Here is an 18555-nt window from a genome sequence, read left to right as displayed (position 1 = left end):
AATGGACTTGTTATCCCTGGGATCTTGAGAGGATTGAAAGGTCAAAATCTGGAGGCTGAGCCAGGTTCAGTGAAGTTAACAGAGCTCAGGTTGTGAAAGGCACTACAAATCCTACAAGACACCAATAGCATCCAAGAGGTTTTGATTCTCACACATTTCACTTTCCCTGATGGTCCCATATGCATTTAGAAACTGCAGCCCAGGGAAGATTTTTCAGCAAAAGGACAAGACAGAAAACCCAGTTGCCAGAACTGTCTGTAAACAGGTTGCTCCACAAGGAAGGATGTTTCTGTCTGAAGATTCAGTCATCTGTGCTTCAAGTTGCCTCCTCTGATCCTTGTTTTGAATGAGCAGCTACAGCTTCAAGGCTTTTTGGAAAGGCTTTGATTTATGCTGCTCTTCAGAAACAAAGGAAAACACACAAAGCTCTAGATGCCAAACACCTTTTAAGTTGGCTGTATATAGTTCGTACCACCAGAGAAAAAGCATACATTTGTCAAAGAGCACATCAACTCACCAGAGGAGCCAGAAGCACACACCCAAGCCTCCTTATTTAAGACTTGTGCCTAGCAATCAGCCAGTCCACCTTCAGGCTGGTCTTCCCCTTGTACTGGTTTACAAGCTTTCCCAGAACACAGGCAACACCTTACAATGTGGTGAGCAGCAATCTTAGAAAACAAACCCTGCAGCACAGCCACAAACCTCGTTACTCACATATTCTTTGATGTCCTTTGATTTCACGGCTTTGTAAGAATAATATGCGGGGTAAAGAGTGCCAAATATAAGCCTGGAAAAAAACAAACAACGAATGGATTAAATTGATTTCCTGTCACAGAGAAAGATTTCTGGTGGGTTTTTTTTCCTGTCTGTTAAATCTGTTTCTTGCACTAGTAAAAAGTGTTAGGATTTGATTTAAGCTTGAGTGCACTAAGTACAGGAGTGATTTTGCATCACTGAATTCAGAGATACTATTGCCAGTGACATGAATGAAGACCAGGGATTCAGGCTGAATTTCCTTTTGCAATGGTTTCCATAGTCGTACCTTAGGAGTTACATGCAAAACCAAAACAAAACAAAAAAGGCCACCACACTTTTAAAAGGAAATTAAAAATCTGATTTCAAAACAATCTACTGTGACACCAGGGATATAGGAGTATTGCTTTCAGAGGCAGCATAAAATGAGAAGCATTTAGCTAAACCCCCTTCCACATCTATTGAATATTCTGAAACGCTAGCAGGTGGTAAAGCAGGACCCAAGTTCTACTGGTACAAGAGTTTGAATGCTGGGGCCTTATCCTACATTAAATCTGCCAAAGGGAAGAGCCCTGCACTGTTTAGTAAAGTCATTTCAGCTCATCAAAGGAGGAGGAATTTGCCCACCAAGATATGCCAAGAGGATCAGGCCTAAAAATCCCAGCTCTACTGTTCTTTCATACAGTTTCCCCTGGAAGAGGATGCTGTCAGCTTCAACATTTCATGCAAGAAATAAATAAAGATCCATAAGTTAAAAATAGCACTACTGAGAAAAAAAGTTGAGCATTTTTTATACTAACTCCTCTCTGCCTCACTGCCTAACTGCTTATTCATTTCAATTATTCTGGACATAAGCATAGGCTTGTCAAAACCACTTTACCCTACCCAGGTTTCAGTCAATTTTATTCAATGCGGTAGGATGATGCTGCAAAGTCTAAATTTAATAGATTGCAGGGAAACGTTTAATGGCTTGCAACTACTTGTCTTTCCATTGAAGCTTTTGCTTTAAATTCATACAGCTGTTTCTGCTGCTCTTGGGAATGGAAACGATCAATGTTTCAGTCCCTAACTGTAGAGCAATATGGACTGGCAGTCATCTTTTCCATCCTGCCAGTAGCAATTGTGTGCCATGGGACTCATAATTACAGTTGAGTCCATTACATGCATAAGACATTAAAAATTAACACCCTGGGATATGGTGTACCATCATACTTCCCGTAGCATAAGAAGGTATTTGCGAAAGAATGGGGTGAGCCAGCACACATCTTGATTTCCAAAGCAGTGACCAAAGACAATTTACCTGCTATTCATCATGCTTACTGTAGCATGGCTTAGCAAAACCTGAAGCACAATGCAGACTTCAGAAAAGCAGCTACTGACTGAGGAGATTCAGTATTTTACAGAGGCTTCACACTGCCTTCAAAAAGCTTTGATGGAAACAGTCAGCTCTGAATTTATTTCACCCACAGGGGCTGTGCTATATGCAAGGATCAGACAAATGCTCAGAAAGATTCTGGGAAACCAAATGCATTTTCGTCCCTTGCAGTGTCTTAACAAACAGCAGCACCAGTTAAGGCAAGGAAGAACACACAGACAATAGCTTGATCTTATTCTCACTGAAGCTAATAGCAAATATCCCCTCTGCATTCAATAGCAGCAGGACCTAATCCAAGGAAAGTAAAGCTCACAAAAGCAAGAAAGCTCCACAATATTCAGAAACTAACATCTGAGCACATGAACAGCATTTTTGGTTCTGCTTATAAAAAATACCGCATTTTTGTCCTTCCTTCTTGTCCCAGGCCAGCTGCTATCTCACGCTTTTATTTCCTGCAAATAATCGCTGAATGATTGATATTCATTTCCTCAGTTTGTGCTGGTAACAGAAAGTAACTGGATCCTGAAGAAGCAAAGCATTTACAGGATCACTAGAAAAGAATTAGTTGCAGACAATAAACATTTGAAAAAAACTTCTGTGAGGGAAGGAAACTGTACAATAATTTTGCATATCCAGAGCCATGGACAGTTAATAAGGTGATATGCTCTCCCTAAATTGGAGACTGAGAGTTTCACTGATTTGTCTTGTATGCATATATGGACATTTATTACTGCTATGGTTTACCAGACTGAAAACTATTTTAAGGAATGTTGGATCCCAGCCTTGCCACTTCTGTGGCTTACTATGTGGCTTGGAGTCATTTAACCTCTGGGTACACCCTACAAATGGAAGACAAAAGATGTTCAGGCATTTCTGTAAAGCATCTTAAGAGTTTTCAAGACAAATACCTGCACATAGGCATGTTCCAACAAGTCTCTTGAAGTTACTGTCTTCAATGAGCTTTGGATCAGGCTTGAGTACAATTGATTTAATTAAAACATACATGTCAATCCCCTCTCTCTTCCCTCAGTTCCTCTCCCTCACTGAAGACAATACTTCTCTCTTCCCCCTCATCCAAGCTTCCTTCAATATATAAATTATCGATTCCTGCCTTCCTTTATGCCCATGCTCAGACTACTGCCAAATCACTCCTTCTACACAATATACCCAAAACCAAGGCTGACTGATTGTCCCTCTGCTCAAGCCACTAAGTCATTCCTTGTCTAAGTCTCCTTACCAGCCTCCTTTGCGTGGTCTCTACCACACCTAGACACAACACTGTTTAAACCTCTCTTCCCTGCCTCTGCCCCATCATCCCTCACCTCCCTTCCCTACCAAGCTGAAGTAACTTACTGCTTTCCATGTCTGAGCAATGTTGCTCCTAACTACTGTTGGTTTGGTCTTTTACCACATCCCACCTCAGTCCCTTCTCTACTTTAACAACTGTAGTGCCACCAGCTTCTGACTCTGCCATTCCTTGTATGTCTTCTCCCACACCCTGGAGCTCCTGTGCTTCTTGCTCACTCACTGTGTATCAGCCCATCGCCTGTAAAACAAGCTGTGCCCTGACAGTTATCCTGACAGCTGACAGTCTGAGAGGTAGCAGCCCAAGCCACACAAATTCCAGTCATGTCATTCCCCAGTTCCTCTTCATCTCTCTAATCTTCTTCTGCAACACTCCAGTTCTACCTGATGTTCTGTGAACCACACCACAGAACCTTCAGCTTTCCTCACACATGCCCAGAATCGCAGCACAGACCCTCAGGCTCCCTCGCACAACGGCCAGCTGACCTGGGAACCACATGCGCTATGACTGCTGTGGTACGCACATTGACTGCCTAGCTGGTGCCTGCCAGCTGGCAAACCAAAGTAGTGACCTTCCTATAGAGTTAACACTGCAGCTTTTACCTCCTGGCAGACACTGCTATGATACAATCTCCTATCCAGCAGCTAATTCTTATGAATACTGTAGAAAATTAATATTTGAGACTTCTCTGACCCATTTGTTTTGGCCACAATCACTTTGCGGATCCAAAAGTTGGCTGCAGTGGAAAAACAGACTGCTTAAGCCTTATTTCCTTTATGAAACTAGGCTACAGAGTCAACCCACTCTCCCCACCCATTTCCATCTTTCAAAGCTCCTCTGAATGAGCTATGTACCCTGGAAAGCCTTGGCTCTCTCACCCTCTGTGCAAAAGCAGAAGCAGACATCCTGATCAGCAAACCTCCCAGAGCTTCATGTAGTAGTTGCTATGTTTAAAAGCGACAGAGATGTGTTCCTACAGTCTGGGCTAAAACAAACACGTACCCCCAGGGTACAGGGAAGGGCAAGGAAGTAGTGAGATTCATCAGTGAGTTTGGAAAAGCTCACTTGCAGCACTAAACAAATAGCCACAACAGTCTAACAATCCTTACATTGCTCCATGCTGGAGGTCTACATCAATTACAACCACCTTGAAAAAAGGACACAACAGCAGCTGTAAAGAAATCATTGAGAAGTCAACTAATTGTGCAACAGAAGCCAAAAATCTAAGTAAAAGGTTAGTCTGCCTAAAGAATAGGATAAGGATTAATGCTGAAAATCTTATAATCCTATTAGGCATAGCAGCAGCAGCAATCCCCAATCTGGACCTCTACATGCGCTTCCGGTCATCCTTTGTCAAAGGGACACAGTGGAGGCAGAGGAGGAAAGGAGAAGGGCAAAGAAAGCATGTGGAAACACACCGGGGAAGATCCTTAAGAGCGATTGTAAATGCTGCAATTGTTTCTTTTGCAGCAAAGGCAAATGACCGAAGGTATTTGCTCCTACTCCTGATATAGTGTAAGGGGATATTCAACTGATTCAAGAGGACAAAGTCAAAAAGGAGGGCAGAAACCCTCTTTATCACCAAGAATTAATCTGTGGAATTAACTGTATTTATTTATATAAATGATATAGGATTTTGGGTTTGGTTTTCATTATTCTAGTTTACCACTAAATGAGACAGGAAAGGATGAAACTTCCCATGTTGTGGGGTTTCCCGATTATCAGGGGAATAGTAATGCAACTGAACTGTTGGCTCCTCTTTAGCAATCTCTGTCATACTCGAGGGGAGCAGCCGCATTGTCACCAAACCTCCTTCTGTCTCCACTTACCAGTACAACCACAGCCACCCCTGGCTATTTTATCCTCTATTTCTTCTCCAGATCTGCTGGCACAGTGATCTAACCATCAGAGAGCACAGGCTAACCCAGATGTGACAATACTCTTAATAGTATCTAAGTTATAGCCTGGGGATCAGCATCAGAGCTGCCACCAGGACCTGGGAGGGCCCAAATGACATCTTGAGTTCTGATGATTTGGTAATGTGTTTTCCTTGTGAGGCGCCTGGTCCTAAAGCCATTTACCTGCTAAATTAACTCTCACATTCTGTACAGCAGCCACTGAAATAAATTGACAGATTCTCAGTAATTCTCAGGATTACTGGCCAGGACTCAGGTTACCTCCAGAAATGCCTGCAGATCCATGTTCTTGAGTATTTTTAACCACACAGGTATTTTCTGTAACCTACTGTTATGAATACACCATCACAGTGCTGTTCACAATCCAAGACATCCAAGTTTTGCTCATCTAGTTACCATGCCACCAGCGCTGTTTGGGCTGCCCAAACATTTAGAACACTGCACTACCGCAACACAAATAGAACAGCCCTTATTTTGCCCATAAATAACTAATGTTTCCATATCATCGACGCACAGCAGCCAAGATAGCAAACTTCTGCTCAAACACAGGAGTGGACACATTTAGGAATCACTGAAATATTTCCTCTTTCCTCAATGTGTTCACTGGCTAGTGTGTGCTTCTTATGCATGGAGCAGCAGCTGAGCTGTTACCACACCAGCATTCCTTGCTGAAACCAAGGGTGCCAATAGGTTTGCATTCCTTATCATCAGTCCTAATTAATGTTTTCACAGTGCCACAGATTAAAAATAAACGGCTGCCACAGATTAAAAATAAACGGCACTGTCTTTGTACCAAAGGTTCTCAGTTTAAATGCAACAGCTGGGGATGTGAAAATAAGCAGTGACCCTTTCTCTGACATTGTGCAATGTCAGCCCCTTGACAGGCCAAATGCCTGATATCCAAGAAGAGACTGGAGTGGAGGAAGCACCACAGCTGCAGAGGAGGCTCCAGGCTGATATTCCCTGGGAGATGGCTCCTGCAGATTCTTTGTGGTCATTTTGCAGCAGAATAGGTCCTGCGCAGTGGCTCCAGGTCAGTCAGGAACTTCCCTGTTCACCTTCAGGGTGATAGCTGTCACCATGCCCACCCTGGGCCCCAGGAGACACTGATACATGGCCATGCCAGCCTGACACTCCAATACACCTGGAGAATACCAAAGGCGCAAGGTGCCTCAGTGACAAAGACATCCACCCAAAGAAAGCACCGGGCCCTGACACCCCTGAGACAGATCAGGCTCATTTCAAACTCCATTTGCAACTCAAATCAAACATCCTCATGGGGACGGTTCAATGCTGCTGAGGACAACTGCACAGCTGCACCCCTGTCACTTGGCCAGTCATGCACCACCTCCACAGGTATTAACAAGGTGTAAAGCTCCACTTGAACAGTCACCCAGCACATGCTTCTGCTTTAGGAAACATTCCTCCCCACCTCCTCGGTGGGTGATCTGCTTAGCTCTTCTCAGCTGCTGAGAAGTTGCCCTCATGAGCACTTCCGAAGCACCCTGCACACCCACAGTGCCAAGGAAGAGAAGGCAGGCCCAGAAGAACTCAGTGTCTAACACAAAGACGTTTTGCCTTCCATCCAGATCCACCTCTAATTTCTCAGCCAGGCTACTACAGAAGCAAACTGCAAACTTCGTCTTGGTTAATGTAGCGTAACAGCTGATGAAACCTAATAATTGCTCCTCTTGGTGTAACTGCAGGGTAGACACCCAACTGTCCTTCCAGCAGAAATAGCGAGAGCTAGGGCTGTCCTTGATGCTTCTAATTTAAGCAGTCTTGATCTTCCCAAAGCAGCACATACTCCTGTACAGTTGACACCACCTTTTATTTTCTCCTCCTCAGCCAGGGCATTCCTCACATGGGAGCTGGAAGATGGCCAGGCACAAACAGGTGAAGAGACATAGCAAGGGGCATGGGTGGGGGAAGAGGCCTTGGCCAGCCTGGAGCTATCACACAACTATTACATTTACTCACGTTGAGATCCTACATCCAGACTTATCTAAAGAAAGTAAATACGATTTCATTTTCCCTGCTTCTTGTTACAGGCAGAAGACAAAAGCACTAAAGTAACAATACTACTGATGGAGACACTCTGTAAAATACTGGGATTGTTAAGATAATGGACATGATGACTACTAAAACCTGATATTCCTACTAATACTACCAGCGGTCAAGGGTCTCGCAGGGTTGATATTTACACTGACACCCTTTAGGATCATATTTAAAGCCCAACCAAGATTAAGCAGTACTTCACCCTTCCCAGGGCTATTGTTCCAGGATGTCTTCAAACTCAGGTGGAGTTGCACCAGTTTACAGACAAGCTAATGCCTCAGTTTTCTTTACAGTCCTTCAGAACAGAAAAGGCCTGTGTAGCTGCTATAAAAATACCCCACGGCTTTCCAGCTATTTTAGGAAGCAAATTTACTGCAGGTAGATGGCTTACTAAGCTGGTGCATTCTACTTGCAGTGCCTTCAGTGGAGCTGCCTGGCCCAGTGTTGGTGGGCTGCTGATGAGCAGGGAAGGGGAAATTGTCTGCCCCTGAAGCAATGTTCTAAAGGAATAGTCTGCATGGAGAGTGCGTAGGGCTGGTGTGGGGCCCCGAGCCATGGGTGAAAAAGCTGCGGGTTGATAGGAACGCTGCGCCTGGCACATGCACAAGGCTCCAAGCAGCTGCCTGCAAGAGATAGTGTTTCGTGGGCCTCATTGGAGGCAATTTCCCTGTCGCTGCTCCTCCCCGCTCCCTGCTTCGGCTCGGCAGGATCGCAGGAGAAAGCAGTCCGCGGCACTGAGCTTTCTCCCAGTACTGGCACAGCCCACCACTTCATTCAGACCCTTTCGGGGGAAAAGAAATAGTTCATCAAAGCGTGATACTGAGGCAAATAAAACCTATGCCTTTTAGAAAAGAAAACATTCTGTGCTATGTGACCGGGTCAGATCTTCACCCAACTTTACCGCTCCAAAAACGCAGGGCTTAGCATCTGTGTGCCCCTGATGTTTTCCCTTATCCAGCACTGACCGTATAGTTCCTGCTTTGAGAGCCCTGTCTTTTTCCAAGCCAAATAAATGGCAATTTGAAAAGTAAATGGTATGTTTTAGATAGGAAGGGCTGCTTTTCCTGACTCTGGAGAGGGGATGTTTATGTGGAAAAAGGCTTTTTTAGAAGCACTGACATTATAATCCAGAGATGACAGATGGTCTAAAAATCTGTATTGTGAGTTAGCCTACACATTTATGGTAGGCTCGTGATACAAAACAGAACAGAAAGAGATGTATAACCTAACCAAACTAATTTCTAGGCTAAAAAAGGTACAAAATATGGATTGCATATCAACAAAGAAACTCTGCATTATTTTCATCCAAAACTACAAAGATCATGCTGCAAGTATTGTTTTGGAGTTATTTTAATTGATGTTATGTGAATCGACTTCTAGGAAGCATAAAGACATACAGAAAGGCCAATATAAAGCATAATCCTACATCCTGTGTACCTGAAAACTCAGTTCAGGTTATGGAAGACCTTCACCATCACCCCTAACTGTCTGAGGACGTGGTGAGAAACACAAGAGCTCCTGCTTGTCTACTCCTCACTGAACAACAGCTTTAGATGTCTAGTGTAGTACTCATGAGACAGAAAACAAGAATAAAAAATTAAATGAAATTATAACTCATTCAAATAAATTGCAACAGGATGTCCTTACAGAAACATTACTTAGGCTTCCCAGGGACAGAATATTACTAGAAGTGCTTAACTAAGTGCCAGAAATATTTTAGCTCACTGATGTAATTGAAAAGCCAAATCCAAAGACCTCTTTGGCCCAAACATTCAGCTAAAGCCATGAAAAATGTTGACTTCCCATGGGTTACCAATGGTTTAATCCACTGAAACAAACCAAGCAGTCTCAAGGCTGCTCTGAGTAGCACCAGGTCTCAGAGATCTCCAGAATCCCTTGGGAGGAGGACAGAACCCCCAGTTAGATCTCTACACTAGCTAAAGAAGTAGTTTGGCATAGGAACAGGTATCAAGCACAATCATGGCCCGCGTGGTACAAATCAGCCTGAGGAGAAAATCTTACTACTGTCTGGACATTTCTATAAATATGTTAGTAAATTAACAACAAACAGCATAACTACTTCTGTCAGTAGCTGACCTCAACTTCTGTCTTTGAGGACCCTAGGAACATTAACTGGAAAAACTAGAAGACCAAACATTTGGAGGGACCGGCCACACTGAAAACACATGGGACCCAACTCAATTGCAAGCTCTGTGTTCCAGAGCTGGTGTCTAATTCTTAGTTACGTAAAAAAAACAAACAAAAAATAACCTCACCCACCTTTAAAGCATGTCTTCTCATTTTGCTAACATATTTCAAAGAAGCATTTCGAAGTGCAGCATAAACACTAGTGACTTGAATGTTAAAGCTGATTGCATATCCATTGAATTCTGATTATTCCTGTCTCATTTGTGTTTTACATCTATTTTAAATGGTAAGAACAGTGAGACCCAGTTGAAATTATACAGGAAGCTCATGTCAGAGGCATGGACAGTACCGAGTTTTTAACTCCAGTTTTAAAGCAAGAGTGTAGGAAAACTAAGCAAGATGATTCTACAGGTAATTTCAGAATATTCAGGCCATCTTAACAGTTTCGTTAGTATGGGTATCAGAATGCCACATGCTATATATAACAGCTGTGACATTGCAGGGAGTTCACAGGCCATGCAAACCGCATTTCCATCATGGCCCACAGAAACATATCAGCATTTCTTCTGGGTACTACAACATTTTAGGGAGGGGCGGGACACCTGCTTTTTTTACGAGGACCTGCCTTTTTTCTTTTTTTGTCTTTTTTTTTTCTAAGTAAAGAAAGGAAAATGAGACACTGTCATACAGCTTGAAAAAAACAGACTTCTAGTCTTTTCTCACATGCACTTCACCAAGATTTCTAGTGTGAATTTAATAGAGTTCTTTCCTCCAGGGTCTTTTCTCATGTCATTCATGCTTTTTAATCCCTCCATTTTATACGGCTAATAACAGCTTCTTAATGAAATGCATCGTACAACTGAGATAAACAAGCAGAAAGGGATCTCCAGCTGGAGCTAAACTGATATAGACCAGCCTCCAGTCTAACCTAGACATAAAGGAGAGGAAATCTGAGGGAAACAAGCCTCTGTACTGAAGCCATGGACCACTAATGTATAATCAATCAGAGCTTCCGGCTACACCTCTGAATGCAGTTTCAACTACCAGTGAAATTATTTGTCTCTAATTAAAAGAAATTTGAAGAAACATGACCATTTAGTGCTTAATCTTAAAACACAGTGTTAGGATAAGTGACAAAAAACAGCAGGTAGGGGAGCCTAAATAATACCTTAACCCAGCAACTCTTAGGGCTGTCCCAGGCTGTCATCAGCCCCATGAGTGGCAGCCATCAAGATGAGCTAATAGGAGAGGCTTTCCAGACCATCGTACAGACTGGGGGTGGTTAGTACCTATAGGGGTAAGAAACTTATTATGGGATGCATGGGTGGATGGTGGACTAGGGCTCACACATGAAATGAAAAGCACACCAACATGACAGTAGTGGCACCCTGTGTAGTCTTGTTTCACATCTTGCTCTTTCATATCTTAGTCTACAATGGTCAGGAAGTGAAATACCTACTGAATCTGCTGAAGTTCTCGTGAAGAACGCAGGGGTCAGAAATGCTTTGGCTTCTGTGCTACCAAGGAGCTTCGTCAATAGCGCTTATTGGAGAGTAAGAGAATTTTTTCTAGTGTTGACTCTGGAGGAACCAGACTCACCCAGCACCTAAAGAGCAGCACAGGTCCCTTGCAAGATGTAAATCATCAGGCCATTTTCTCCTGTATCAACAAATAGCAACTTAGATATTTAAAAAGCCCATCAACACTAAACCAAACCATTGGAAACACCTTTCTTGCCTGCACTCTCCCATCTAAGAAAAAGAGCAAAACCCATGCGGTGGATATCATGTAGTGTGCAACTGAAAACCATTCAAGTCAAAGAATGGCAAACGTAATATAAGAAATAGAAATGTGTCCTTTAGACTAGAATCACAGAGTAATTTAGGTAGGAAGAGATCTCTACAAGTCTTTAATCCAAAACACGACCAGCTTCGAGTTTACATCAGGTTGCTCCAGGCCCTGTCCAGTCAGATGTTCAGTATCTCCATCCCTGGACCCCTGTTCCAGTGTTTGCTTAACCTCGCTTTGAAGAATTTTTTCTTTATAACCAAACAGAATTTTCTTTGCTGTTACTTCTTTCCATTGTCTCTCACCTTTTCACTGTGCACCTCCACAAAAAGCCTGGTTCTATCTTCTCTGTAACAACCTGTCACATTTTTGAAGACAGCAATAAGACCTTCTCCTCAACATCTTTTGTTTGGGCTGAACAAACTCAGCCCACTTACCTCTCCTGGTGCACCATGTGCTCCAGTTCCTTTCCTCTGGACTCACCACACTCTGCTGGTGCCCTCCTTACTCTACGGAGATTCAAATGAAACACACTACTCCAGCCAGACACTCTCACACTTGCTACATAGAGAGGAACAACCATTTTCCTCTATCTGCTGACTAACCCTCTTACTAAACCAGTCCTGTATTAATATCTGGAAGAGAACAGCACTGCACCTTTCCTATCACCAGAGGTGCAGAAGAGCCAGGCACCCGCTCCCTGAATGATGCGGAGACTTTTCCTTGCTGCTTGGAGAACCTTCTTGCTCAGCCACACCACACCCTTCCCTTTGCAAGTGGTCCTGTCTGTCCCCAAGGAGCTAAGCTGGGTTCGTGGTATGACAATAGATGTCATGCTACAGCAGGATTCTGAAAATGCTGGGTTTAGCCTACTCCAAATGAGCTGTTGCAGTAGTACAAACCCTATTTAGCTACCTGTAAAACAAAACTTGACTGCCAAGGGACGTATGTGAAGAATAGTACCACGCTATCTTAGCTCTGGGACTTAACATGGACAGGGCTGCTGTTAGCAAACAGCTTTAGCAAAGTGGGTTAGGGAGATAAAATTAATATTATTCATAATAATAATAAAACACTTATTGCTTAGTTTCTCTGGCTCAGCCATTTTTGGTAAGCTACAAGGAGAACAGCTAGATTCCCCTTATCTCTACTGCCACATATTCACAGTCTAAGGCTTCATGTCATTAACTGCACAGTGTCACTGTAAAATATAATGGCTTTATGGTAATGCTGTTGCATGATCTATTCTTACATGAAGCCACCAGTAGGGAGGTCATTATCATTACTTCTGTGCCAAACACCATAGCCCGTGGTATATATCTGAAGGTAAAATGACACATCCTTTCTTTTGCTGGAGCTGGGAACCTCGTGGAGAAAGTAAATTACCATACACATGGCTAACAGTCATGCTGTGATCATTTTTAAAAGGATCATAGGCTGCAAAGTCCAGCAAAGCCTTGATTAAACTAAAAATTATTTAAAGGGCTTCCTTAAATGACAATCTCCACCACAGTCCTCAAATTCATCCTTTAGAAGTTGTATTTGCAGGTTAAATGAAGAAAGATTAAATCATAAAATCATAGAATTGGTTAGGCTGGAAAAGACTTTTAAGATCACTGAGTCAACCCATTAACCCAGCACTGCCAAGCCCACCACTAAACCATGTCCCTGAGCACCACATCTACACATCTTTTAAATATCTCCAGGGATGGCAACTCAACCACTTCTCTGAGCAGCCTGTTCCAATGCTTGACAATCTAAAAAGAACTATATTCAGCACTTTCAAAGGGTTCACCTATGTTAGTAACAGAACAAATACATACCCCAGGATTCCAGAAGCTTTAATTTCTCCAACCTACTAATTCTAAGAGGCTTTCCAGGACTGTAACTGAGTGCATAGCAGGACTTTAGGCAAAGTAATATCAGCACCTCTGTAAGTCTTACCATCCTCAATTAGTTCTCTCCAAGCCTTTGGGAAACAGTTAAGTTCTTGTATCCCCATTTAACAGATTGGTTTCTCATAGGCCCAGCTGAGTATTCCCCTGGTTGGGCATCCATCACCCAGTGCTGACATGCAAAAGCTGCATCTGTTGTGCCTTTAACTTGCCGGGGTTGGGCAGGATATTGCCAGTGTTTCTGGCTTGGAGCATACCAGCATACAGTGTGGGTGTACTAATACACTCTTAGGAGGAGATGCAGTTACGTAGCCTCTAAAATTCATGCCATTCCCTCAGTAACACTTGCTTGTTGCCCAGAACCACAGCCCAAGTTAAAAATTTCTGATTTGCAATTCACTTTGCTGGTGCATGTGACAGATATAACTCATGCAGTCAGCATACAGGGTTCTAAAATATCTTGGGTTTGCTCAACAAAGAGTATATATGCACAAATGTATACACCAAGAAAGAAATACTGGAATTTAGACACATTTCCTCAGCACTCTGGGATGTTTCTTAAAATGCAAGGCTTCTCTTCTGAACTTTGGAATGTCTGCATCTGTTTAACTTTCCTACATCACAATTCATCCCACAACTGAACACACAGTTGTGTAAAAAAAGACAATTTTTCCCTGCTCTTCCCAAATAATTTTATCTCATTAAGTATCTCCAGGTTTTGTATTTTTTGACCAACATCTGATGTATTTTTTAATTTCTGATGCTGTCCTATCTTACCATAGCTCCTCCCTAAAGCTTAAAGGTTAAATGTCTTCCTGGTACAACAAGGACTCTAGATTTGAGTCCCTGTAGTGTTTCAGGAAGTGCACTTTGGGTCTTTAACTAAAGATAAGACAGAGGAAGGGGTTTCTTTTAGCTTCCACCAATTTACATAGCGCTATTACTATTAATCTGCATCACACTTTTGAACAACCAGCTATGACCTAAAGTGCAGGAGAGACTTAATAGCAAGGACAGGTATCTACTGAAGCAGCTCACGGTATAGCACTTCATACGGAGAGCTTCACAACACAAATTGGAAATGATAGATTTTTAACAGAGAGATTCCTAGGGTAAAAAACTTTAGAGAAGCCTGAGACAACAGGCAGTTTTCAGAGATTATGAATACCTACAGGTTCCATTGACCATGCTGGAAATTAAATGGTTGCCGTCACAGGTGACAAAAGGTCACAGCCCTGGTAGAGCCAATGTGAGATCTGGGAACAGAAGTTGCAATTTCCAGGCTATGCTTCTGTACTAGCCTTCCTCACCTTCATCATTACACTTAGATGATCTTACTGTGCGAGCACAGCTTAGTATCGCAGTACTGCCAATTCTCACTTTTGTTCATTTAATCTCATCAGGTGATTTCTCGGAAGTGATTGTAGAAACATCTCAATTCAAAATAAATTCTCAGAATTAACGGTTCCCCAGAAAAGAGCACACAGGTTCAGAGTACACATCAAAGGATCTGATGCACATATAAATAAATATATATATGCACATATTATAAAAGTTGGGATTTTAAATCCAGCCTTACAACTTAGTAAAGAGGTGAACGGGTTTGACTCAGGGTTTTTTAATGCCTCCAGACAACAGTATTGCTACCCAGATACTCAATCTTTGTGCTGACAGAAGATGTCATGTTCCCATTTGCATTCAATTTTGGTGTCTTCCAGACTTCTCATATCTTTCTGAATTTCAGGCTTTGGCTGAGAGCATTAGAGAGTAAAAGGATAAGCCATGCCACTCTCTTCTATTCTGTATTTGCCCAAACACAAATGTGTTCAGATCAAAGCCTATGACACAGGCATAGCTCCATTCTTACACCGTAAGGAATACCTCTTTGTTTCAGGCTCGGATAAAAAGCCAGTGCCTTGTACAATTCAGAGTGGTAAAGGCTTTGCCTCTTCTCTTTCTTTTGGCTTACTGACTTCACCTCTTTTCCCTTCTCACCTCTCTTACACATATATACCTTGCAGCTGGCATCTACTCAAAATATAAAAAGAAATACAAACTGAGGCTTAGGGGAGCCAGATGGAGACTTCACAGAAATAACTTTAGAAGAAAGCAAAAGGAAAGACAGCCAATGCTTCCAAGTCCGTTAGAGATTTCTAAGTAAGCAGCTTGAGAAGGCAGCTTGTACTTTTTGTGGGAACGCCCACACTGCCTGCTATCTTATGTATGCTTTTCCATCACTTCTTATTCATTGTAATACTGCTGGTTGAAATGCCACAGTCCAGTGTTTGTTCTCCTTCTCAGGCAAGAAGATTCACACAGAAGGATGACGGTGTGGTAAGTGCCACTCTCCAGAAACAAAGCATTGCTATTTTGAAATGAAATGGTTGTTTCAAACAAAACATGCAGCTGTAATAAAATGTGCCTCGAGAACTGGATCTTCACAGACTGGGCCCATTTATGAACTGACTGCCCAGAGTGAGGTTTCTTGGTTTCAAGAATATACCTAAAACACAATAGTTTTTGAATAGGGATCTGATTTGTTACACCCAAGTATCTGCAAACTTCAGCAGAATATTAATTGAAAAAGAACACTGCGCTGTTCCAGTGGCTGTATAGCATATCTGAGTACAAAAACCTGAGGACACACACTACAGCAAAGAGGGGAAAAATATCTAATCTGTTAGTAAATCTGGGGAGGGGGGCAGGGCGGAGAAGACAGATATTTTACAGAGTGAATTTACATGAGATTAACTAGGAATCATACAGAAACTACAAGGAAAGCAGACTGGTTTGGTTTCAAGTACCATGCAAAATCTGGCATAGTATTTTTGTAATTAAAATGCATGTCCTGCCCCATGGACATCTGGCAAGATCTTTCACTCTGGCTGTACACAGTCTCTTAACCAGCTCTGCTCTTTCTGTAGTGATCTAGGAATACTCTGTAGAAATATGCATAGGGTCTGTATCATCAGCCATGTGCCACACCCCCTTGGGCTCTGGAAATGGCTGTCAGTGAGCCCCTGGGATTCCCAATTCTGGAAAGTCTGCAAAGCAACACTGATTTAAGATAGTCAGGATCAGGGATGCAACCAAAGAGCTAATGGCAGCAGGCCATGGTTAGCTAGCATGCTGCAATGTGCTGCACCAGATCTGTAACAGATCTTCACGTAAGGGTACAGGGATGAAGCATGAGAGATGACAGAGTTTCTCCCTGTCTGACACTGTTAAAGTAGCTTTTAAAATATATGTGCTTGGGTGGTCTGCTGTAAGGCATTAGGATTCTTTAGACTGAATCTGAAGAGAAATCTTCAGCTTTCAGTGGGTATTAACAATAGTGAAGCTCAACAGAGTGCTCCAGATCTGATGTCAGAGATATCTTGATAAAGGGCTTTGGGGTGGCCCATTTGATTGGTTTTGGTTGTTGAAGTGCAGGCAAAGCCATATTCCAAATCTAGTGATGAAATTCCCAACACTATAATGAAAGAAAGAATAAAATAACTGTCCTGACAGAATCATATCTTTGGGAGCCCTCTGTCCTCAATTTGTCACCATTCAAAGGGCAGTTTAACATGAGGCTTGTAAGGAACCAAAGTCCTCTGTTATCTCGAACTGGCCAGTTCCTGTCCCATAATATTCAATTTTCTAGGATCTAGCTGGCACGCTCTACAAAGCCCTCACCGTTCTGAGCCACAAACACAACTTCAGTTTCGATTCTGACCTGGGTAGATTTATCCATTCACTGACTTGAGCAGAGCTGCACCAGTTAACACAGCTTGAAGCTCTGGTATTGCCTTAGGGATGAGAAATGACTGAGGTTTGCATTCAGTCAGCATTTTCCAGCTATTTATTCTGCCTGCAGAACATCCACCCTTGACCCTTCAGGTTTACCATAAGCCAGGACTAGGAATTTTTGTGGCCGTTCTTGTTAAAATTTGGTGATGCACCACTTAGCCTACTTCCACTGACAAACAAAGAAGCTGCAATTATTCCAGATATGAACAATTTTACCCCACTCATATACTGTGGCTTTTTTGTTAGAAGGTTACATCATGAACTTTTCTATTAAATTCCATCTTTTCTGTTTGGATGACCACTTTTCATTTCACAAGGATTCTGTAACTCTGCCCATGTCTCTGTAAGGCTTTTTTAAGTGTCTAAAATGATGATCACTTATTTGATTGCTAGATTAGAGAAAAAGTGCTGGTGCAATTCCTGTTAGATCAGGGGTCCTCAAACTTTTTAACCAGGGGGCCGGCGCGCGGATGCAGTGGCAGGCAGTCATCTGCGGCTGCTTGGTTTCCCCCCCCAACCCCTGGCGGGGGGGTGTGTAAATACCCCGTATCCGGCCCGTGGGCCGTAGTTTGAGGACCCCTGTGTTAGATCTAAGGATCTCCAAAACTTCTAAGTGGATGTGTGATTACTCAATTATCTTCAAGTGTTCAGGTGCTAGACCACCATTACAAATTCCTGACTAACAATCAGCTGTAACAGAACACACCATATACAAAAATCTCAAAATGCTATCCAAATAGATGAAACAAGCTTTATCTAATGCTGTGAGATGGGAGACTAATATCACAAACACAGGTCTAGGCAACACAGAGATTCTAGTAGGCCTGTTCAAAATTACCACAGTAGTCTATGTTACAGATTCAAGACAGTTACAGCAATATATATACACAGATACGGATGTATTTGTGAGAGAGAGAGCCTATGTTCTGAAAAAGGATCATTAGATCACCATTTTCCCCCTAAATCATTAGAGTCAGCAGGGGATTGGTTTGACTGATTGCATTCTGACAGCTATGAAAAAAGGCTAGTACAATATAACAAGCATGAGAAAATTCCTACAACATTTATGCAGGTAACTATTCCATTTTCTGTGTTAAGGTATCTCTTTTAAGTAACAGCTTCCTTTCTGCTTTAGATCCTACAGGGAAGACCCCTTCTGTATATAGGACAGCAGTACGTTGCCATGGAAATTATTATGATCTACTTAAATTCAACAAACCCAGCCTTATGGGGTGTATTCCTTGGAGTATCTCAATTTAATTATTAATGTTCTTTCTAAATAGCAACATCCTTCTGTTTTGACCGAAATCCTTATGAGCAGAGTGAAAACAATAAACCTGGAAAATGGAATCTTTTGTTCAGCTGCAAAACAGGTGCAATTAACCAGGGAAGATGCAAACTGCTTCCAAGCTGCTCTGCCAACGTGCTTCAGCTGAGACCTACATGGATCATCTGGAAGGGAGAAAGTCTCATTCAGCGCCTGAGTCCATTATGTCCCTGACCTCTCCCTCTGCTGTGACTTCC

At 42.5% G+C, this 18555-nt stretch overlaps 1 protein-coding gene across 12 annotated transcripts in view; it reads right to left on the bottom strand.

The window, feature by feature from the left end:
* The window catches only part of REEP1 (receptor accessory protein 1), a 70511-nt gene that overhangs the window by 42113 nt on the left and 9843 nt on the right, over positions 1–18555 (bottom strand). For 10 of the 12 annotated variants that reach the window (XM_055710981.1, XM_055710992.1, XM_055710995.1 and 7 more), the window contains exon 2: positions 715–787. In XM_055710981.1, the coding sequence (XP_055566956.1) occupies positions 715–787 (73 nt within the window). Of the gene's footprint in view, positions 1–714; positions 788–4543; positions 4600–7781; positions 7942–18555 lie in introns of those variants that run through there. The other 2 variants (XM_055711031.1, XM_055710986.1) reach the window with 2 other exon arrangements.

Source organism: Falco cherrug, chromosome 1, assembly GCF_023634085.1.
Source record: "Falco cherrug isolate bFalChe1 chromosome 1, bFalChe1.pri, whole genome shotgun sequence".
Taxonomy (NCBI): domain Eukaryota; kingdom Metazoa; phylum Chordata; class Aves; order Falconiformes; family Falconidae; genus Falco; species Falco cherrug.
This window is presented reverse-complemented; position numbering and strand designations above follow the sequence as displayed.